This window comes from Rhopalosiphum maidis, chromosome 4, assembly GCF_003676215.2.
Source record: "Rhopalosiphum maidis isolate BTI-1 chromosome 4, ASM367621v3, whole genome shotgun sequence".
NCBI classification, from domain to species: Eukaryota; Metazoa; Arthropoda; class Insecta; order Hemiptera; family Aphididae; genus Rhopalosiphum; species Rhopalosiphum maidis.
The window spans coordinates 21,350,748-21,374,718 of record NC_040880.1 but is presented as its reverse complement, the minus strand read 5'-3'; the positions used below and the strand labels follow the sequence as shown (position 1 = coordinate 21,374,718).

Below are 23,971 nucleotides of genomic sequence, written 5' to 3'. Positions count from 1 at the left end.
ACGCAACAATAAAGATTGGATGATTCAGTTACTTTGATTCAAAATCAATTTTTTTGAAATGTAACATATTTTACTGAACTATTAAATTTAATAAATTTTTATAATTAAAATTACACAGCAATACAGCATTAATGTTGTAACCTGATTATAATTGGAGTGTTCTAGCGTACCTTACGAATAATTTGTTAAAGGGAACGCTTTTTAACCACATTTAGAGGTAGGGTAACTGAGTCCCCACTTTAACCCCTGACCCCTGAGTGAAACTTAATATAAGTAGTTCATACAATATGTACTTTTAAAAGTTTGATACATTAAACTCTAGAATTCCCTTTTCAAAGAGAAAAAATAAGCATAGAGCCATATAATATGTACAAAACGAAACAACATATATAGAATTTGATTCAGAAAATGAAAATGACATTAACATATTTTTAGATCAACTGAACAAATACACATTTAGGAGAATATGTTAATGAAATAATAAATTTCATTTCTGGTTACATTGTTAGAAGCATTATGTCAAAAGTGGTGAGGCTATTGTTATCTATCTCAGTGTGGTATAATAATAATGGTATACTATATTATCTATGATCCTCACCGAGTTTGTTGATATCGTGATATAAAAAAATTAAAAAATTGTATGATGATAATTTTGATATTTTGTCGGCGTTACGTGTTGTTATACCTAATCAAATATCATATCATATCCATCAATCTATTGTTTTATTGTATACTTTTTATATTATTTTACCCACCAACCCAACTTACTGTTGACAGTTCGACACCTGTTTATCCAGTGTACGTTTCGCTATGCCATCGCCGAACATGATCACCGAACCATTCGACGTCAGGTAGGCATAATTCATAGTCGTCTAGATTTATTTTATGGTTTGACTTTAATAAGTATTGTCGATTATTATCTGTGCTTTAGTTTCGTCATCGAAGAGCTCGAAAATGACGAGATCCAAGAAGGATGTTTGACAGTTGAACAGTACACCAAATTATTTTCCGCGTACTTGTACACCAACGAACTGTGCGCCGCAAAATTCTTGTGGCGCCGTATACCCGAAGCAATTAAAGCTGATCCCGAATTAAATAAAGTCTGGTCAATTGGCAAAGCCCTCTGGTCAAAACACTACACTCAAGCGTATGAACTTATTGACTGCAAATGGTCTGACATACTTGAGCCTATTATGGTTGCAATCAAGCGTCGCATCCAACAGGACACGTTGAAATTCATTAGTATGCACTACGAAAACATACAACTTGACAAATTTCAAACGTTCATGGGAGTAGATAAAGAACAAGCAGAGAGAATAATAGAGAGTGAAGGTTGGTCATGTATAAATGGATATGTAATGCCAATAGCGATCAGTGAACCTGATTTGGGGCTAGGTGGTAGTCAAGAAATTTTGGACAGATTGGTGACTCTATCCTCATTTACATCTTATATTGAAAATTGAATCAGTTTTTTGTTTGTGTATTAAATAAATTTAAGGCTGATTCTAACCTGTCAACTAAGATAGCTTGGTTTAAAATTAATTTTAACAAACAATTTTGTGTCAAGTGTATTCAAATGTAACATAAGGATGATTTTAAATGTATTCTTTTTTATTTTATTTTCATTTTTACTAAGTCAATAAACAGTACTTAGTACTATTTGTTATGTTTAATAAAATTTACTATATTCTTAATAAAAAAAAAAATATTCCATTAAAAAATTAAACATCCTAACTTAAAATTATCTAGTTAGGTTTTAAAAATCCCAATTTTTCATAAATAAATATTATTGTTAAGAACAAACACATAAATTATTTTCAAAAAATAAGATTATAATGACTGACAATTTTAATCTTTTACCTTATGAAAGATACACAGTAGAATCTCGGTAATCTGACAGATAGACCACCCTACTGTCGTATTAATGATGGTTCACAAAAATATGCAATTAAGTAGACAATGAACACACACAATACTTCAATGAATAAAAAGAAAATATCTAATAGATTTATTCGGATTTAATCTGTTATTATTTAGTTTTATCGTTAACAATAGTAACTTTATATAAAAAATACATATTGGTACATATAGGTTAATATAACCATACTGGATGTATCAGATTATCAAACTGCTGGATTACCTAGATTCTACTGTATACTTAAATTATATAAATTTAAAATAACTTGTATGTTAAATGGACATAAAAAAAAAGTTGACAGAACCATGTCCTAAATAATATACATAAATAACTTAATAGTTTGTCTATTACTATCTATACTTTTTTGTAACATACCATTTATTCTCATATTTTTATGAAGCGTAATCATTATTAATTTTTTAATAGCCATTAAAGTGATAAGTGATTATAGTGATCTTTACTACTTATTGTAACATAAATGTTCAAAATATTAAGTAATAAACTATATCTTATTTTATACAATTCAGATTTACGTACTTTGACCAGATGCATTTAGGAGTGATTTATGAGCATTTTTAAATAATAATATTTTACACTCAGTTTGCTTTGAAATTCAATAAGAGAACTCGGATAATTTTCATACATTTATTAAGTTTGATAATAAGTCAATCTCTTTAATATTTATGCTACTACACAAAATTGGAACAAATATTATGGCATGTTATGCGTTAGTAAGATGGAGAAAATAAACGCAGGTAAGATGTTCACTTAATAATATATATTGTAATTTATTTAAAAATTGAAAAAAGGTATTAATGAAAAATAAAAATATTAACCAATAAACATTACATTTTTAATAATAAGTTATTAATTTGGTAAATAATATCTAAAAAACTATACAGTTTATTTTAAAATTATAAGATGCTATACACCTCTACCACCCCTATTGAGTTAGATTAGTTGTTTACTTTATGTTTATACATGTACAACTTGGTAAATTTGTATTCATGAATATCAATTTTATGTTGCTATACTAAAATATTAAGATTAATTAACCTAATCTAATATCAGTAATGTCAAACTTGAAGGTAAGAACGTGCCATTGTCTGTGTTCTTTTGTTGGGTTTTTAGTTTAACTGTTTAAATGGTTATATATAAGTATAAGTAAAATATAAAAATTTAAAAAAGCTCGGCACTCTATAAAACTCCAAACAAGAAAACACTTATAATGATTTTACATATAATTTTAATAATTTACTCTAATATCAAAGCTATAGACAACATTTGTACTGCTGAAATCAAATTGTCTATGTCGTCTGTTTGTAAAATAAATACGATACATATAACTGAATATTTTCTTAATGAACAATGTTTCTAGAAATTTAACTATTTTGATGATAGAACAAAATATTGCCCCTAGTTTTATTATGTTGAAAAATATACAATTTTTATACATTTGAATTACTTTATTTGTAATTTGTAACACATTACTCATTAGTAATACAAATATATTTGTCATGTAATATAATATTAATTATGTTTCCAATTAAAATGTGATAGTCATAATGTTTTTCAAAAATATGTACAATAATTGAATTCAAAATAATGTGTTAATATTTGATACATTTTAATCTTTGTTTAATAATTGTTGAATTTTGAACATAATTATGTTAATAATGTAAATATTATTCAAACACTAAATTCATGCATATAAATGTATGTAATGTATAATATGTACATAACACAAAATTTAGTTTAAAACAAAATAATTTATTTTCTATAGACTTACAATAATTTATATTATTAAGTTTTTAATTATTTTGTTTTATTCACTTTGGTAAATAACACAATATTTTTCTCAATATGAATATATTTAACAAAAATATTTAAAAAAGTAATAATAAAAGAGAAAAAACCAATAAATAAGAATTTGATATTAATACATACAAGATTACAATAATTTATTATTAAAAAATAAATACAAACAGTTGGAACTGACAGATAAAACATATGTTTTAGAATAAAGATAATACACTTTGTTTGTATACAATATAAGTCTATTAGAAAAAAGATAGAAAGAGAGAATAACAGTAATCCAATATATTTAGCTGTTAAGGATATTTACCAGTTTTAAAAATTCAAACAAATTAAAAAAAAAAATAACTTTCACAGGAGAAAAAAAACAATAACCAAATAATCTTTAACTAATTACCTGCACCATAACGGGTTTATAAGCTAATTGATCTGTGCATAAAGAAAGGTTTTTTATTACATATTTTTCCAAATTAATATGCGCATGAATATTTATAGGATATTGGATTATAATCATTAATGGCCACTTAATTATATATATATATATATATATATTATATATATTATATATATATTAATGTTATTTTTATGAACCTTAATAGATAGGACTATGCACAAAGAATTTGCATTAAAAATTTGAAATACAATTTTTTGCTTTTTGTTTTATAAATTAATATTATATATTTATTTTCAAATTAAAATGTTTTCTTTTTCAAATGTAAAATTAAAATATCTTACTAAAATACATATTTTCCAGCGATAATACCCAACAATGCTACTACTATCGCCAAACCAACCATCAGAGTGATATTGGCATTTCTGTTTTGCATATCCAAATGCTGACTACCACCAACAGAACGTTTTTGAGATTGCTGGTTTTTAAGTTCATATTGAAGTTGCAATAATTCTTCCTATAAAAAATTAAATTAAAAATAAAATGTAAATTATGATATCATTAAAATCTTACTTTCAATTTCATATTTTCTTGTCTTAAGATTGTTTCTTCCTCACGTAATTCTTTTACTTCAGTGGTTGCTTTTTGTAATTCTGTTTCAGTATTTGTTTCTAGTACAGCCTGTTTAAAAAATATTTGAAAGTTATAAGATTTATCGAATTGGACTAATCAAAATAATTTACTGTAGTATCATCATGAATGTTTTTAGATTCTAATAACTGTTCAACTGTAGGCATTTCAAACGAGCATTTTAGTTTAGAATCCATTATTCTACCTTCTTCGACATCTCTCCACTGTAACGAAATAAATATTTGTTATTGTTTAAATTATAATTTAATTTATATTTTAGATTTATTATAAGTATATTCTAAAAAAGTAAAAGAAAAACAAGATTAAATTTACAATATTTTAGATTTTTTTTTTCAATCTGATAAAAATATTTTGTTATTATGTTTTGACTTAAAAATTGTTATGAAACATATAAATAACCTGAAAAGTTTTGCCATCTTCACCATAATCAGCAACAGGATCGATAACAACAGTCTGTACCAAAAACTTGTGTTTATTTCTTTCATTGGCATCATAGTCGAATGGTTGCAATATTACTGGATAACAAAGTCATAACACACACCAACAAAACGCAAGTTAGAACAATCATATAGGGGGAAAATATTTTTTAAGGTTCATTAAAATATTATAAAATGGTAAATAAGCTTAGTAATAAAAATTAATCAGACAAAAAGGAAAAAAATCTGAAAAGGATTGTTAATTTAAAGATCCAATACAAATCAATAAAAATATTTATGTACATTTATTCATAGATACCTGAAATTTCTGCCTTTTCTTTAGGAGCAAGTTCGCCACAATTTGGTCTTACGCAATAACGTTTAGGTGCAGTAGTTTTTATTTTGAAAGCCACTTTTTTTTCACTTGGATTTTTCAAAGACATTATGGTTTGAACTGGTTCAGTAAATGGACCTAAAAAAACAAAACAAAACAAGTAGTTAAATATATTATATAAGTGTATTATGGTTTCTTAAATTACATAAATTTATAATTAAAATATTTTGTAAAACTTTATTCAAAAGTCCACAGAGCTTTGGATATGTTAATATACCTTTAAGCTAAATTTGTTGTTAGTTAATTATTCTATTATGAAAATTATGATCTAATAGCTTATACACTTAACATATTTTGATAATCTTAATATATTAAGATTAATTAGATAATTTTATGATATGTTAAATAATAATTTAAAATAACATCCATTTTATTTTATAAGCCTATATTATGGCTTAAAAGATTTTTTAGGACAATTAATGTTCAGAATCATTGCCTTTACCTATACATTAAGAAAACGCCATACCTGCATATGTTGTCTCTGTCTTACTAACGTACATCATAACCAATTTTTGTTCAGGAGAATACATTTTGTGGTGTTAGCTATAATGTTAAAGTAAATTTACCTATTACCAAATTTAAAAGTAAGAATATTATCTAGACAATGACATATGCTTTTAATGATATTATTATTTTAAAGTAAGTTACAGCTATGTAAAATTTTGCAACTTTAAAATGTTCATAATTCACTTTAAAATAATAATATCAGTAAATTCATATGTCATTGTCTAGATAATATTCTTACCTTAAAATTTTATAATAGGTAAATTTACTCTAATATTAAAGCTAACATGACAAAATGAGTTCTGCTTAACACAAATTTGTTATGTTGTATGTTAGTAAAACAGAGACAACACAATATGTAGGTATGACGCCCTCTTAAGAATTTACGATAAGATAAAAATATAAAATAATTAACTTTTCACATACCAAGCTACTATTTTTAATTATGACTCTCAAATCTTAAACTATACCATAAATTAAAAATAAAGAATTATCTTAAATTATGTAAATATATTTAATTATGTATAGTAAATATAACACGGATTTTACATTTTAGTTAGTTATTAAATAATATAACAATAGGAATGTAAAGCTTTTGACTGGAATCATATTATTTATAACTATAGAATCATACCACTATAGTATTTGACATATAGCAGCATAAAAGTTAAAAAAAAAAAAACCATTTTCATTATCATTGCAAATTAATTATATAGTATTCGGTAGTGGCATTTGCCATATATACAAAGAAATAATTCTAAGTCCATTTTTTAAATTATTAATCATATGACTACAGTTAATGTATTGTCTATAATAAATAAGTCAATTAAAAAATTATAAAATATTTATAATATAAAATATTATAAATAATATAAATTAATATTAATATATTAATATATATATATATTATTTTATTATATTATATTTAAATTTTTTATCTATTATTTATGGTACATTTTTATTTAAATTCTAGGTAGGTAGTTTTTAAAAATATTGTAATGATTTATTCTTTTAACTATTTTGTATTCTACATAAAATTAAGTTTATTTAGAAATTTCTTGATATGACCAGAGTACATAAAGATATCTTTAATTGCTAATAAAAATTGATTTACAAAAATTTAATATTTAAAAAAATATTCTGTAAAAAAATAACATTAAATTAGAATTCCTAAGTTAAATAGGTACCTATATAAAGTTACATAAACAGTGAAAATGTCAGTTATGAAAAAACTAAAATTAACCTAATTACCTACCAATCTCATAAATTATTATTTCATTAAATAAAAATATTTCTAATTAAAAACTTAATTTACTAGTAATATATTAATGTAATCTCCTTTATTTATCATTATTTAACAATGGTACACAATCTTACAACTCAAATAATTTAGTAGATAATTCAAATAAAAATGAAATCATTAATTTTAAATTTGTTAGTAATGACTGAGAAAATGACTAGAAAAGTTAAGAAGTATTATTAAATAAGTAACTAACTGTAGTAAATTTACTCACTAGGAAGATCAAAGTAATGAATATTAATTTAAAACTTAAGTAGCATGTATCAATTTATACCTATTACATAGAAATAAAACTATATTTTTGTTGTTCAAAGGCACAACAAAAAAAATAGATAAAACAAAATAATGGAAACACGGTAATTAGTATTTAAAATTTCAACATAAATGAACATCATATAACATTCATATGTCATATTTAGTTTGAAAAACAAAAAAAGGGTTGCGATGGAATAGAAATGGAACTAACAGTAATCAATAGAGTAGTAAAATAATAAACGGATGATTGTGTGGTAAATGCTAACATGTATCATTGTATCAAGTATGCTTGATAAGTTTATCAAGCATTAGCGATTAAGTCGCTAAACCAAATTTTTGCTCTGGGGTATCTACTTGCAATAAAACATATTCTTTGGTATACCCAACTCATGAGTAGCTATAAGAGTCTTGACTATATATCAAAAGGCGTATCAGAATGGTTCTCTCCTAAAATGTCCCAAAACAATAGACACACATACACACATACATAGAGAAACCCACAAATCATCGGTTTAGTGCCGAGTGTTACTAACCTTTGAATTTGAGCTCGTGCGGCGGCTCGATGAATAATATCTGTTCGATCTTTGACGACATGGTTCGTTGCTCAAGACGAGTGGTATTATCAAAACGGTGGTAAAGCTGTCGTCAATCTTATGTTCGCAGACGAGAATGAACCGGAGAAAGTGGCGACGATGGTAGCTGCTGCTGCTTCTATTGAATGCTGATATATTGCTCGAGTCGCTAAGCCGCTGTTAAGTGATAGCCGATATGAATTGACACACACACGCGCGGGCGCGCACCTCAAAGGAACACGCACACAAACGCAACACACACACACACACGTTCGCGCGAACGTTGCAAAACGTCGCTGGGCACACAGTATGTAAAATACGCGCACAAACACACACACGCACACGCACACACACACAACACACACACACAAGAAAAGGACGGTGGTGACAAATGACCGACCGGTGGACCGTATGTCTGTAAGTCAGAGCAGAACGTTCGACGGTTCGACGGTCGGAATTTGAAATGTTGTCGTGCGGTAGACGTTGGGAGACGCGACACCGAAAAAAGTATTGAAAAAAAGAAACCAGAAAATTTACTGTGGTAGTATGGTTGACTAATACGCAAGTGCCAAGTCGTAGAGGCCTGAGCAGAGCCGCAAAGCCCGTAGAGGAAAGCTTGATGTCTGATGATTAGAAAAAAAACAATAATACAAGTAGAACCGTCTGTTTGACTAGAACACCAATACACCAGTAGCAGCAGCTGTTGCTATGAGGTTATGAAAAACTGTAGTATACCACAACCGTGGTCGTCCAAAGTTACCTCCATGCATGGTGACTTGATATTGGCGGGCTTGCTGGTGTGCAAGCTGCGAGCGACAAACTCTAGTTTTGTAGTTATGTTTATTAATTTATACTTCTTCGTATTGTAAAGATATTTTTCAATGATACTTTTTAAAACGTATTTTAGTATTTCGCTAATATAGGTACATATAAATACAATTCACATATTGAATAGAACTTAAACTATATTAAGAAATGTAAATGTACTCAATATAATATAAATTATATAAATATAAATTTATTTCAACTCTAAAATCAATCATTTTTTACAGATACTCGTAAAGTCGTAAATGAGTTTTTCAGCGGTCTACATGTAGTGATGGGCATTCATTTATGCTTTAACTAGCCACTTAATAAAGCAACATTTTCATTATTTAACAGTAAAATAGGCAACCACAGTATGTACCAACTATTATATAGATAGATATTATTATAGACGAACAATTATTTATGTAATTATATACAATATGTATTCTTTATTATTATTACTTTTAATAGATATTTAAAATTTATATACGCAATTAATACGATAAGTAAATTAGTTAACGTTTGTACAAGACTTGAAAAACACGAGGGAATGGAGCATCCATTGACACTATGTCTTCCAAATGTGTATCCTATACATTTTTAACTTATTAAGTGCAATAAGTAATGGAAAGCCTATTATTTATGATATATAAAAATATTTGGAACAATTAACTTGCATGTCATTTTAATAACAAGTAAAATTAAAGCTAGTGGACTTAAATAAACAATACAAATACAATAAAACAAATATATATTAGTTCAAGGCATTTAATTGTTTAATGTAGGTAAGTACCTATATGTAATATGCATAGTTACAAACTTTAATAAAGTACTGTGATATCAGTGGCCTGAGTTTAAATTTAGCATTTCATTAATTTAATATGTAATTTATAATTACTAACATTGTCTAATTCAATTAGTAAGTTTTTATTATTTACTAATTAGTAATTACAGGACTATAGAGTATAGGAGTTATATTGATAAAACCGAAATACCAATTACTGATTCAGCTTATCTGCTTGAGACGGTGTTATATATATTATTATTATTATTAGCAGTGTGGCATTTACTATAGTACCATTAGTCATTTAAGTTGTATTCTTTAGATTAACGGTAAACTAATTAAAGAATACGAAAAGGACATCATTTTGTATCTATTTAAAAAAGTTTGTAATTTAAATTATGTGTTACATATTAGATTTAGGTATCAATTAATTCTGCAATAGTTTTGTTAAGTTTGAATATTTTATTATAAATGTATTATATACTGAATGGTGTCTGTCTCCTTAAAACGTGTTTTTAGTCTTCAAGGGCGGATACAAGGGGGGGGAGGAGCAATGAGGGCAATTTCCCCCCCCGTTCACAAAAAAAAGTATCATATATTCCCAACAAAGTTATTTTCAAATAGATGATTACCTTTTTTCAGTTGTTAACTAACAAATTACCCCTCCCCCGTTTAGGACCACTGTATCCGCCCTTGTTAGTCTTTTTACACTCGAAATATGAATTTGTGGCTCCTCTTAATATATTAATATGTTATTGTGATTCACTATTTGTTAGTGTAGAGGTACCTAACTATAAGTAATTTATAATAGAATCAACCTATAGTTTTTAGAACCCACCCTGCGCTAAAAGGGAAGGGTTAGAGTAAAGCTCGATATAATATGTAAATATTTATTAATTAATATCCATAATATCAGTATAGAGTATAGACTATAATAATTAATAAATTATATTATAAATAATATAAATTCATAAATGTATATATAGATAATATTATTTATATCATGAGATTATAATAGTTATTAGTTTACCATTGATTGTATAATATAAATTATATGATTATATTAAATCAATGGTTAGGATTATAATATAACATAATGATAAATGCGTACATAATTATTATAATTTACTTATAAGTTATATGTTTAGGTGTTATATAGTCTGATAGTCTTATATATAGACTTACAAAGTTTAAATTATAATTTATATATACACCACAAAAATGTTTCGATGCAAATTCAAATAAGATAATTTAGAAAGATATGTGCATGGCGCATGCAGAACCGCTACGGGCACGGTTAGAGTTTGATGTGATTGTCATAGTTCAGGGGCGTAAAAGTCAGAATGAAATATACCTATATTTTATTATTAATATTTGATAATATATATTTTAATTGGAATGTACACAAAATAGTTATTTTTCATACTTTATATTAATAAATTGAAAATTATTCATCATAGATCTATCCATTCACTTATACACATAACATTAAAGTAATTAATATATATAATATGATTAGTTACACTATTGCCAAATTATTATAAATGTGAAATTTTTACAAAATAATATGACGTTAAAATATTATGTAGAGTGATTATACATTATAATATATTTTAAGACCTGTTATTGACCAATCGGCAATAATGTGTATTTAATTATTTTAATAGTTTATAGGTGCTTACTGTTTAAAAATAGGAATCTAAATTACTTATTTAAAGATTTCTGTTAATACACATATATTTATATTTACAAATAGATACTAACTACTAGAGAGTAAGTCTAGAGATATATTAGTAGATACTCGTATTTCAATATGTATTTATGTATTTTAATATAATTTGTAAATTAATACATTTTCACATATAATATCAATTAAAAAAAACTTAATGTACATGGGCTTTAATGCAACTTACTATTCAATAAATATTTTATAACAAATATGTTATATAGACATATAGTTTAGTTATATTAATAATGTAATCATAATATTCACATAGGTATATGTTAAAGATTCTTACAAAAAAATAAATATAAACCTAATATTTAATTTATATTTTTATAATTTAATAAAAATGTATACCTATTAATTTTAAGAAAATACAACTATTGCAACTAGTTACTATTTACACGTCATAGGTAGTCACAACTTATATAATTAATATATAATAGTTATAATAGTAAATTGTTCTCTAATGAAAATAAATAAATAATATATTAAATTTAGCATTGGTAGTTTACTTGTAATAGTGTATGTAACTATGTAAGTATGTTACAGCAAATAATTGTTCTACGCTCAATGTTCATTGGGTTTTTATTTTCATTTAGTCACTGTCACTAAAATAACTTTTAAAATTATTAGAAAAGTAAACCATTAGAAAGATTAGGATGTATTTTTTTTTGCTTTTTACTTTTTAATTACAGCTTTATTTTAATATTTATGCTATTTTACTTTTTGCATTTTGTGGGTTGAACAATTTTCACGATTAAATATTACATTAATGAAGATATTGAAGTTGTAGTTTAAATAGAAATGTTAGCACACATCAAAATTATATTGTAAAATAGTAAGTTAAAATAAAGGTGATTAATGTACAAGTGCAATGTATACTATTATAAGTATACTAACTGTAATTAACTAATATTATGTTGTGCGATACACTGCAGTATTATAAAGATGTCTACCAGATAAATGATAATTATTTAAAAGTATTTTATTTTACCAATTATTTTAACCTTTTATTGTTTTACATACAAAGTGCTTTAAATTATTTCTGAAATTATTTTTCCTATTATCATTTGCGTGACGACAACAGTTGCCAAAGATCGCTACATTAGTTTACCATTATGTATGGTCAGGGCTAGGAACTAATCTAACCTGACTCCGGAAAGAATAAAGGCCTCTACTAATCGTTTAATATAATATCCTTGAATACCTATTTGATAATATATTTTTTTGTCCATAATTCTTTTGTTCTATATGTTCAAAAAGCGTTAACTAATAATGGGTTATCTATACACATGGGTACCTAATACCTATATAACATATAAGTATTATAATACATTAACACCAATAATATCTCATATTTACATATTCGTATTGCTTTATGACAATAATATAGGTACTGGATCGTATCTCGTAAACGAAATCTGTAGATAACAATGAGGGTAGGGTATTAAGGGTGAAAATAAAATAAAAAAATCTAAATATATAATACAATTCATTTGAAATTTAGTTATGCAATTTGTAATCATTTGTAACCACCTGCATAAAAAACTGTGTAACTTAGGTATCAACAACCACTAAAAATAAAATTCTATATCCATCAGTAATTGGGTAATATATACTGTGGTGATGTCACTATAGTATATTGCAACCTGATTATTGAAATAATATAATATAATTTGTAATTACTTGTAAGCATCATTCATAAACAGTTTATTCTAAAATCAAAAAATCAAAAAAAAAAATTTACAAACACAATTTTTTTATTGACATTTGCATTTAAAATTTGGACAAAATTACATATTTAGATGATAAATAATTGTGTTAATTATTTTGTAAAATTATCTTCTTCATAAAACGAAACTACTGATTTAATTTCATACTCATAAGTCATAGGCCATAGCTTCAACTGTGAACTGTTTCACTGGTGGCAATGTAGAGAGGGCACTTTGGAAGTCTGGAGAACATAAATTTTCTAACGAGTATGTTTTTAAGATGGATAAAACACATGTATGCATAGAACTATAGAAGTGGTTTGTCGATTAGCTTCTCCCCAGTCTCCGCTATCATTTTAAATCGTATAATTAAGAATATAATAACTGAAAAAAGGTTCAATAAATTTTTGAACAAATTTTTTAAGTTTGATTATATAATATAGAATAAGAATTGTACCTTCCCTCTGTCCCTATTATTGACTATACATTTAATATATTTAAATCTATATTGTGTGACCTAAGTTATGCAGCCATTATTATAAATAATTTTACCTATACCTAATACCTACTAATTATAATCATATTTAAATGCGTAAGAATTTACACAAGTGCACCAATTATATCACGTGATGAGTGAAGGGAGCGTATTATTATGATATTGTTTCGTAACAACAACTAACAACCGTATACAGTTGTAAATGGTAATAATCAATAAATAACAGGGAAGAGTATGATATTTTGAATACTACTGCTAAATCTAGATAGCATACATATAACATTTTAATATTTATAATATATTAATATGCTATGTATTATATATATATTATATTATATTATAGAGATAGTATTTATAATGATATGATCTATAAACAGTTATAATGAAATATGCTTTTAAAAACATAATCCTTGTATTGATTAATATGATGTTGAATGCTACAAAAATATCGAAATATGATTAAAAATATTCTGTAAAACTATTGTGTTATGAATTTATAAAAAAAATCAATCGTGATAGTAAATTGATAATAAATGATAACTGATAAACAATAAATAAGACCCAAAATTTTCGTTGACAAAATTTAAAGCTAAGGAGTACGGTATGGACCAATTATAAAACAACATAAAAAATTAACATATTCTAGGAAATTTTACAAATAAACTCAATAATAATGATCTAAAAAAACTCCAAACATTAAATAATACAGTACCTATTTTTTGATTTCAATTATATGTAAAAATAAAAATAACATATTTTTATAATATCCAGTAAGTGAAATGGATTTCTATCTCACTTAGGGCTTAGCTATATTTTGGAATCGACTAAAAATATGCAATGTAAGTACTATATAAGATACATCATAGTATCATACTCATAATTATTCTATTATATATCCAACGCCGCGGTCGCGGCGCTGAGCTAAGTAATATACTAATATACTCAACACAGCTATAGTGTTCACATATTTAAAATAAAACTTTTGGAAAATGATATGACAATTATTAATTTACTATAGAAATCAATTATATTGTACTTATATTTAAATAAAGCCCAGAAGCTGACCAAGCAATGAAAGAATCCAAAATATGATTGCAGTTCACTAGGCAACGTAAGTACTAAGTACAATTCTATACCACAATCAAAATAAAATATATTTCTTTTATTCTTGCCTATTGATAAAACAATAATGAAGATACATTTTCGAAAATAAATAAATGTTTCCAATGTTTCATCAATCATAACAACTAGGTACATAATATTATTTAAAATCTAGAATATTAATATTAGTTTATAATTTGATCGTAGTAGCAGCGTACCTTTTGAAGTAAATACATAAAAATGGACACCTCTTTTTGGTTTTGGAGGTAAGAGGACCTAATGTCCTAATCGTACCTTTCTGTTTACTCGCTGGCCACTTTATATCCTGCGGGTAACAGCGCACGTAGCAATAAAGATCATTTGTGCGACAAGGCTGTCGCGGGACGAGTAGGGCGCGTTCGTCACATCGTATCACGTAAATTCCGGTAGCCCCTTTGACATGCGGCGCGCTGGTTTTTCTCGGTCCGATGACCCCGCTAGTCGCACTCAGAAAGACGACACGTCGCTCTGTCGGCATATAACATGGTGACGTAGACGACGTACCTAGATACATTCAGCCATACAGGGTGATTCTTGCGCGCGTTACTTCCTCGGCAATCGAAAACCAGACTTAGTTTAACCTAATCTAACCCCTCTCCTTCTTTACCTCTAAATATACATAACAATATGTTATATACATATACGTATCACAGTCTCACAGTTCTGCGGCGGCGTCGTCGTTTGGCGGTTGATATTCGCCTGGTAGTGAGGGAGAGGAATATGTATGTGTGAGCGAAAGAGAGTGAGTGTAAGAGAGAGAAATGGTACAGCCGCCACCAAGTTATTACACAATATCATAAGCGCTCACGCGCGGAAAACGCTCAACGACGATTTACCTATAGTCGTGTCCGACGCATCAGTTCGAATCGACCGTTTTGCTACAAGTCGTATAGCTCATTCTACCTCTTGATTTTGTCAGTTTCAAATCGATTGTAATATTGCTGTATATATATATTTGTTCACGTTAACATCGTCATTGGCCATAGCGGCGGTTCTAGTCGCACCGTTACCACCGGTTTTGATTTCGTGCGTTCGTTTCGTCGTCGTAGTCTTATAGGCTATTTTATTATTATAATATATTGTATTGCATACGCCACACGTGGTTTATATTGTTACGTCCAAGACTTTACTCTACGGGTTCTTGCGTAGTTTTACGCAATATTTATATTAAATACAATTCAATCATCAGACAGTTCATTTTCGATCCATAATATATTTTAATATAGTTCAAGTGAAAAATAATTTTCCGCCAAAGTTGTAAACCATAATACTGTGTCCAGGAGCAGACTTGCAGAATTTATATATATATATATACTTCCAGACAAACGCCGTTGATTGGTGCATGTAATTGCCCCATTTACCATTAACAGCAGCTAGTGAGAAGTGATATTGCTTTCATTAAGGTAAGAATGGCATTTAGTTTTATTTTTAACTTCTTTGTAGAAGAATTTTAAAATATATGTGCAATATATATAGGTACCTGGTAGTTCATATTTTTGCGGTAATTCGAATCTGAAGTATGTTTCGACATCGCGGACTAAAATCGTTTAGAAAATATAGAAATACATTTTAGGAAAATGATTTTATTATTTTAACTTTAATACATTTTTAAACTTCTATTATTTCATTGTTTTCAATTCAGTAAAGAATCAATAATAACAGTTCAAAACTTCCCTGTCGTAATCAATTAAATTATTTCTTTATTACTTTTTAGATATATTATATACTTATTAATTTTTACTTTTTATCACACTTTGAAAAACGCAAAGAGCAATTAATAGAAAGCAGATTATACATTTTGTTTTATTACCTATTCACTACTCTTTATATGTAGTGAAACATTCCCATGTATTTTTAAAAGTGGCACATCATACAATGATTAATCCAGCGATGACGTACTTTCGTTAAAGAATTTAATTGCGTGTCTCTGCACGATATTTTCGACTTTTGTTTTCACTTTTACATACCTACGATAAGACTATAAAAACTAATATTTATTATTTTATGTTTACGTTAAATTTAAAAAATGTATAACGTTTTTATTTGTACTTAGCAATTGGTATTGAAAAGTGTAAATAGCGTATTAAATACTTAGAAAAAGTATCAAAAAATAAATTATGATAATAATGAGTGGAATATTTTGTAAAATTTAAAAATAAATAAATAATACACATTATTTATTTAGGTACACTTGCGTTTACTCAATATATAAATTACAGATTAACTTAATATTTTAAACATCGACAAGTTCATGAAATATACCTGTGCAGTAGGCTATTCATAATGCGCATTCGGCATTACAATAATTATTATATTATTTTACATGCATCTATATTATAGTATCATTATATTATACAGAAGTCTATCCAAAAACCAGTAGTCGACTAGCCAACAGAAAACGCTGATCAAGTAAAATTATACTCTTGTAGGTCTTGTGTGTGTTGTCATTAATATCATTTTACACGACTGAGTAAAATTAGTAATTTTTTCAACTAGTCGAATTTCCATTACGTAGACAAATTAGCCAATTATTAGTTAGTTTCTAAGTTTCTAAATGTAAAATTAATTTTAGGAGTTATGATATATTGTATGCATTTACTATATAGGTGAACTTATACTAATTGCTATACCTACTTTATTACTTTAAACGTCTTGTTATATTGTATTGTTATAGTGACTAACGTTAGGAAAATAGTATCTTACATTCTTACTAGAAGTAATAAAATATAAAAATTTAAGTTAGTTTTTTTCTAAAAAAATATCTATATTACTTCACAGCACAATCAACCTTAAAATTAAATTAAAAATTTTTTGTACATAATATATTCAGTATACCTTGATTTTTTTTATTCATTTTAAATATTAGATACAAATTTATACATAATATACATTAATGAATAATTTTTAATTGTGAAAATAATTATAATAATATATTAATATTGTTAACTTAATCAATTTATTGGTGTGTTTTAGTGTTTTTGTTATACTTCACGTAGAAATCAAACAATTTTTTCGTTTTATTTAAGTTATTAATATAAATAAAATTCTTAAAAATTAATTTTTAAATTTTCCACTTTAGTTAATGCCTTCAGTCATATTATTGTATTGTACGTTTTAGAAATTATTAATTTGTTTTTTGCACAATTCTAATATTGTATTCCCTTACAGAGGCGCCACAAGGGGGTGCACTTGCACTCCGCTGGTTTTTTTTTTTTAAAGAATAAAATTGAAAACATTTTATTTTACATTAAAATAAAATAAATACCTATTTTTTAAATAATAATTGTAGACGCCTAGGATTTTCCAAATTCCTCAATTTAATTTTTTTAAATCCTCTTCTCGTCAAAAATTATTCCTATGTATTTAACTAAAATAATGTAATCGTTATTTAGAAATTAGAGTATACTATACACGATGCATCTCCAAAACAAAATTCCTGACGGCGCCTATGTTCCTTTATTTTTTTCACCATTATGTCAATTTAAATCTGAAGCAAAATATGTTAAATATTATTACCAAATATTTATTTTAGTTTTAAAGTAAAATAAATACATTTTGTGGTATAATTTCCCTTATTATTTGACTCACCTTACTAGATCACAAATTAATTGAAAGTTATCTAAATATAAAGTTAGTATAGTATTAGTATAGTATTCACATCTGGTGCTAATAATAAAAGTTAAAAATTATTAAATTATAAAATGTATTTATATATGAATAATGACTAAATAATTAAGAAAAAAATAATCATGCATATATATATATTTAAATTTAATTTTACCAATACTGACGTAACATATATACAATTAAACACTCACACTGTATGTAAATATATGAATTATAAGTGTAAAATCAAAAAAATTTAACAGAATTTGAATTATTTTTGGTTTTCTCTTAACTAGACATAGACACATTATATGGTAGAATTAGGTACTTATTCATAGAAAAACATAAATTATAAACACTTAATTCCTATATTATAATAGGTACATTACTACATAGGTAGTCATTATTAATATTTATTAATTATTCGATTGTAATAAAATATCATAATAATACGATTTCAGATTTTATTGATTTATATAGGTAATTTAAATACTAAATAGTGTACTGTACACATTAAGTAATATAATATACACTATCGTGTTTAATAACACTAAGTAAGTATATGTAAATACCTACTTTATATAAAGAAAAAGAATGTTTGCTAATAAATACGTCAATACTTTCAAAGTCTTAAATATAGTTTGGTCTTTATAGGTACTTAGGTATAGCCAGTAGTGCCTACATAATTCAGTTTGTAATTTAGCCTATCTAAATGGTAATTTTTGCTACTGTATTATTATAGGTACTACATAGTTGCTACAGTAATTATAAGGGCATGAACAACCTCGACAATTCAAGGTTAAACACGTTACAATGTTTAACAAAAAAAATAACATTAATTTCAGACTCAGTTTTTATACTGCGTTTTTTTTTAAAGTTTTTGCAATTGCAGTGGATTTCAAATTATTGTTACTTATATTATGAATAAATCAATTCTATAAACATACGTGAATATTAACAATAATAAATGGTAATGACTAATAATGTTATAAACTACATAGATACCATCATAAACCTGATAATAAAATAATATAGTAGGTCTATAATAATATCTACACATTTCGCAAAATCATTACTATCACAAAATTTAAGTATAGAATTAAATGTAAAAATTAAATACAATTTGCCACAAAATGAACTAATGAATAACTATAAAAAAGTACAATGTTTTAAGCTATATATTTTGTTAACAATCTATAATCAATGGTTATTAACCATAATAATATAGCTTGTGTGATTTAGTTTATAAATAATATTGTAATAAGGAATAACTCAAGTAATATACTATTTTTGTTATTTTATTTATTTATATATTTATAACGTGGAAAAAAATTATCACACTCTGTCTATCTATAATGTCTAATTTTCTGCAGGCATCGTTTTCTGTATTTTTTATTTTTTATTATTATTTTTGAATAACTTCAATCCGTATATAAGATATGGTGCAATAATTAGTTTTTTTTTAAATACATTTTAAAATATTAAAAATATATGAACCAAAAAGTATCAAATTTTAAAATATACAAATAGGAAAGTCCCACAGTTGTAATACCTAACTTAAAGACTAAAGAGGTTTTGTCAAAGAAGATAACTGGTTAGTTCCTTACGGAAGTTCTAAAAGAGTTCTTATAGCGAACTGTATACAACAAGTGGTTTACTACAGCAGTAGCGTATATAGGTTTTCATTTCGGAGGTGGCCGATTATATACGTATATTTGGATTTTTGGGCGGTAGGAGGGAGGAGATACACTATTTTAAATAGTTGTGTTTTTCATTTCAAGGGGAGGGGCCCCCATAAATACGTCACTGTACTACGGTATGTGGAGTGAGTTTACGTAGAAAAAATAGCAAGTAAAAAGAAGCAAATGGAAAAAAGTGAATAAATAAAATGCAAGTAAAAAAAACATTTATTGAGAGCAAATTATCGAAATCTACAGTCCATAATGGAATATAATAAAAATGACTTCAGTATATTGTTTATTAGAAAAAAAAACATAAACTATTTGCAATGATTTTACAACTTATTAGTATAACAAATTATTTAATTTTGAGTGCAAATTTTCACAGCTGTTAATGATACAGTCACATCTAGCAATTAATGAATTAATTATGCTCAAATATTGGGAAAAAAATCTGGCGTCCAGTGAAATGTGTAGTTTTAAAAAATATAGTCAGTTTTTATATCACAATCTAATCATATTCAACTGATTGTATTACCGAAAAGTGATCAGTGAAAATAGTCTATGGTGTTGTAAAAATCCAAAAAATAGCCTAATCTATGTGGATAATTTAAACGCAATAAATGTATCATAAATAATAATTAGCAATATAGTTACTCGGGTCGCCACTTATAGATTATATACTAGGATTATACAAAACGTTGAGTTGGAATTTACTGGTCTGTGGTATAATAAATAACATGTAATGCCGCATTTCACCTACAACCGCATAATGAATTAGAATCATTAGTACTTATTCTGTATTAATTATTACACATCATTAACGTAATCACGGAGGGTAATCAGGGTGTCAAATCCTCCTTGGCTTTTTTTTTTTTTTGAGGTTTACGAGTATGTTAAATTTAAATAAAAATGTAAGTTTTATTTATATATTATAAATATTATAAATTTTTGAACCACGTGAGAGAGGTCGGATCTATATGTATACTACTTAAAAATCACAATAATCAAAACTTGAATAAATTCATTATCAAAGAAAAAATTGAGATGAAGACTATTTTATAGGCTGAAAATGTGCAATTGTAATGAACTAAAATATGAAAAAAATAAGAAAGTTTCGAAAAATTAAAATGCACAAGGCAGTGGCGTAGTCATATGGAAGGCTGAAGGCAGTGGCGTACGCAGGATTTTGCAATGAGGGGGGGAAGCTTAAAAATAAAAATTACTCTGTTGTAACAAGTGCATTGGCTTAAAAATTAAAATAGTTGCTTTTTTATTTCTTACTTAAATTAAGCAAAAAATAAACAAAAAATATATGAAAAAATTATATATAAATTTATGTTATAATAAAATAAAATTATAAATACCCATCTATGGACTGTGGTCGTAATCACAGCCTATAAGATAATATAATACCTATATAATATTTATTAATATCTTAATCCGTGGCTCTAATAAATTTACACGCTATATTAAATCGTTAGTAGATTTAAAAACAAAAATAATAATACGGGGCTTCAGCCCGTTAGCCCCCCTCCTCCTGCGACGCCATTGGATGATGGGGCAGAAGTAACCCCCCTCAAGAATAATCCTGGCTACACCACTGGCACAAGGTACACATCAGAGGCTCGACGGCTGCGGAATAATTATGCTATAACAATAATATTATGATATATACAGATACAATTAAATAAAATGTATAATATATTATAATATTTACATTAGCCTTGAACGTGACCGCCGCCGCGGTGTGCGCGTGTGTGTGTGGGTGACGCACGTTAACAAAAGAACACCGATATGTGACGAGGAGACAGAAAAGTACGAGAAAATCGTTCGCGGGGAGGTGAAGAATGCGATTGACCCTTCGCTCACAAGTTTCTGTGTGCGGGCGGCAATGTATGAGTACGCGGTTGCGCGTGCGTGCGCTTCATTGTCTTTGGACGCGGTACCCATGTGCCGCGGCACGTCGTAAAAAACCGGTTGGCGTGTGTGGCGCACCAGCCCACTCATCGCGAGTTTCCGCGTGCGTTCGTATTTAATGTTCTACAAGACTGCACACACGCATATTCATTATTATTATTCACGCACAGCCGTACACTGACATGAGACATCTCTGTCGGCATAATTGTTTGTCTGCATATAATATTATACAATAATACAATATACGCCTATTCGATCATCACGATTGCCGGTGTCCCGACAAAAACAAACGACTACGACACTACACCGACCAGGCGATGTGTGCACGGACATTGGTGAAGGTTAGGTTAGAGTAAATATATTGGCGCAACTATAAATCCATCATTTTTTTTTACTTTTTTGGGGGGGAGTGTCTCCCACAAAAATAGTTACGCTAATAATGTAATTAATAAACTGTTTATTAATATGTATTGCTAGCGTTGAAATAATCTGTAAACAAATTTGAGGACTGAAAGTCCCCTCCTGAAATAAAATATAAATTCACAATTTTACTTCTTGTATATGGAAGTACTGTTGGCAACTACTACTAATTTGGAGAAAAATATTAAATAAATAATATATAAAAGATCATTGAAAAATAAAATGTATATATAGTCATATAGATATGCCATGTGTGTAAGGTGTAACTGTATAAGTCTGTATGTAAATTTGTTTTATGAATGCAGTAAAAAAAAATGTATGACTTTATAATACCTAGAATTATTACTTTCAGAGAAGGAATGAATAGTAGAAGAAGACCACCGCTAGAATATATAAGACAAGTAGGTAGTGTCAGTAGTGAATGGGGTGTGAAAACATACTGTGAATTCAGTGGCGTTCTCAGGAATTTTCAATGGGTGGGGGCTCTGAAAATTAACTAGAATATAAAAGTGGGAGCCCCCCACACCCCCCGTAGTCATAATAATTACAAATTTTGTAATTTTGTTGGCGTTTCCAAACAAACTTTTTTGTTGAAGTACGATAACAATGTTGTTTTTCTTTTATCTCTCATGATATGTAGGTAATTATTTTAGTTGTTTAAGTTAAAAAAATATAAAACATCTAGAACTACTAGAACTAAGAAATAAACTAGTTTATTTAGTATATAGTTTAATTCTGAACGTCAACGTTATCAATCTATCATCACATATGACATATCCACATTAAACCAAATTATTAAAATGTGTATTGACAATCATGATTCGTGGTGCTGGTAACTAATGAGGTATTAACCACTATATTATAATCAATTATTAATTTTATTTTTATTTATTATATTAATTTAATCACTTAATCAATAACCGTGATATTGTTGGTAAAAAAATATTATATTGTAATACGCATATGAAATAGTTTAAAAAAAAATATGACTCCCTCCCCCCCGTGAGTACGCCACTGTGTGAATTAAAGAGGAAAACCAAAAATCGTGAAGAATGGAAAAATACCGCCAAACAGCCCTTAGGCTAATAACAAAAAAAGATAGAGAGCAGAGAGAATACCTACCTAAATTAATAATATGTAATGTTATATTATAAGAATGTATGTATTAAGTTAAAGGAAGTTAAAAATTAATATAATAACAATTAGTAATTAATTCTTATTATAATTCTTGACGAAAAAATGTTTCTAAATTTAATAGAAATAAAATAACTAATTAAATGAATTTAAAATATAATGTTTGAATTTTTATTTATTTGTATATGGTTAGGTTTAGATGCAGTTAAATCAAAATAATATACAAATAAAAATAATATAATTAATTTATAAGCTCATGGTATTTAATAATATTTATATTATCATTTAATAAATGATAGTGTATCTTCCGTAAAGTTTTATTAAAAAATAT

General features: G+C 26.8%; 2 protein-coding genes across 3 annotated transcripts; one reads left to right on the top strand and one right to left on the bottom strand.

The window, feature by feature from the left end:
• The first annotated feature begins 650 nt into the window (after positions 1 to 650).
• On the top strand, positions 651 to 1,649 carry LOC113549110 (COP9 signalosome complex subunit 8). Its single transcript, XM_026950270.1, has 2 exons — positions 651 to 851; positions 932 to 1,649. The coding sequence occupies exons 1-2, from the start codon at positions 811 to 813 to the stop codon at positions 1,461 to 1,463; spliced, it is 573 nt and encodes a 190-aa protein (XP_026806071.1). The 5' UTR covers positions 651 to 810; the 3' UTR covers positions 1,464 to 1,649.
• A 2,234-nt stretch (positions 1,650 to 3,883) lies between these two features.
• LOC113547750 (vesicle-associated membrane protein-associated protein B) lies at positions 3,884 to 8,870 on the bottom strand. 2 transcript variants are annotated; one of them, XM_026948228.1, is made up of 6 exons: positions 6,052 to 6,107; positions 5,511 to 5,663; positions 5,175 to 5,290; positions 4,868 to 4,978; positions 4,698 to 4,805; positions 3,884 to 4,641 (listed from the first exon to the last, which is right to left on the bottom strand). In XM_026948228.1, exons 1-6 carry the CDS (start codon positions 6,086 to 6,088, stop codon positions 4,468 to 4,470), a joined length of 699 nt encoding a protein of 232 aa, XP_026804029.1. In that variant the 5' UTR covers positions 6,089 to 6,107; the 3' UTR covers positions 3,884 to 4,467. The 2 variants fall into 2 exon arrangements, with proteins under 2 accessions (XP_026804029.1, XP_026804028.1); XM_026948227.1 differs by lacking the exon at positions 6,052 to 6,107 and adding an exon at positions 8,178 to 8,870 and having other exon boundaries at positions 3,886 to 4,641.
• Between the last annotated feature and the right edge of the window lie 15,101 nt (positions 8,871 to 23,971).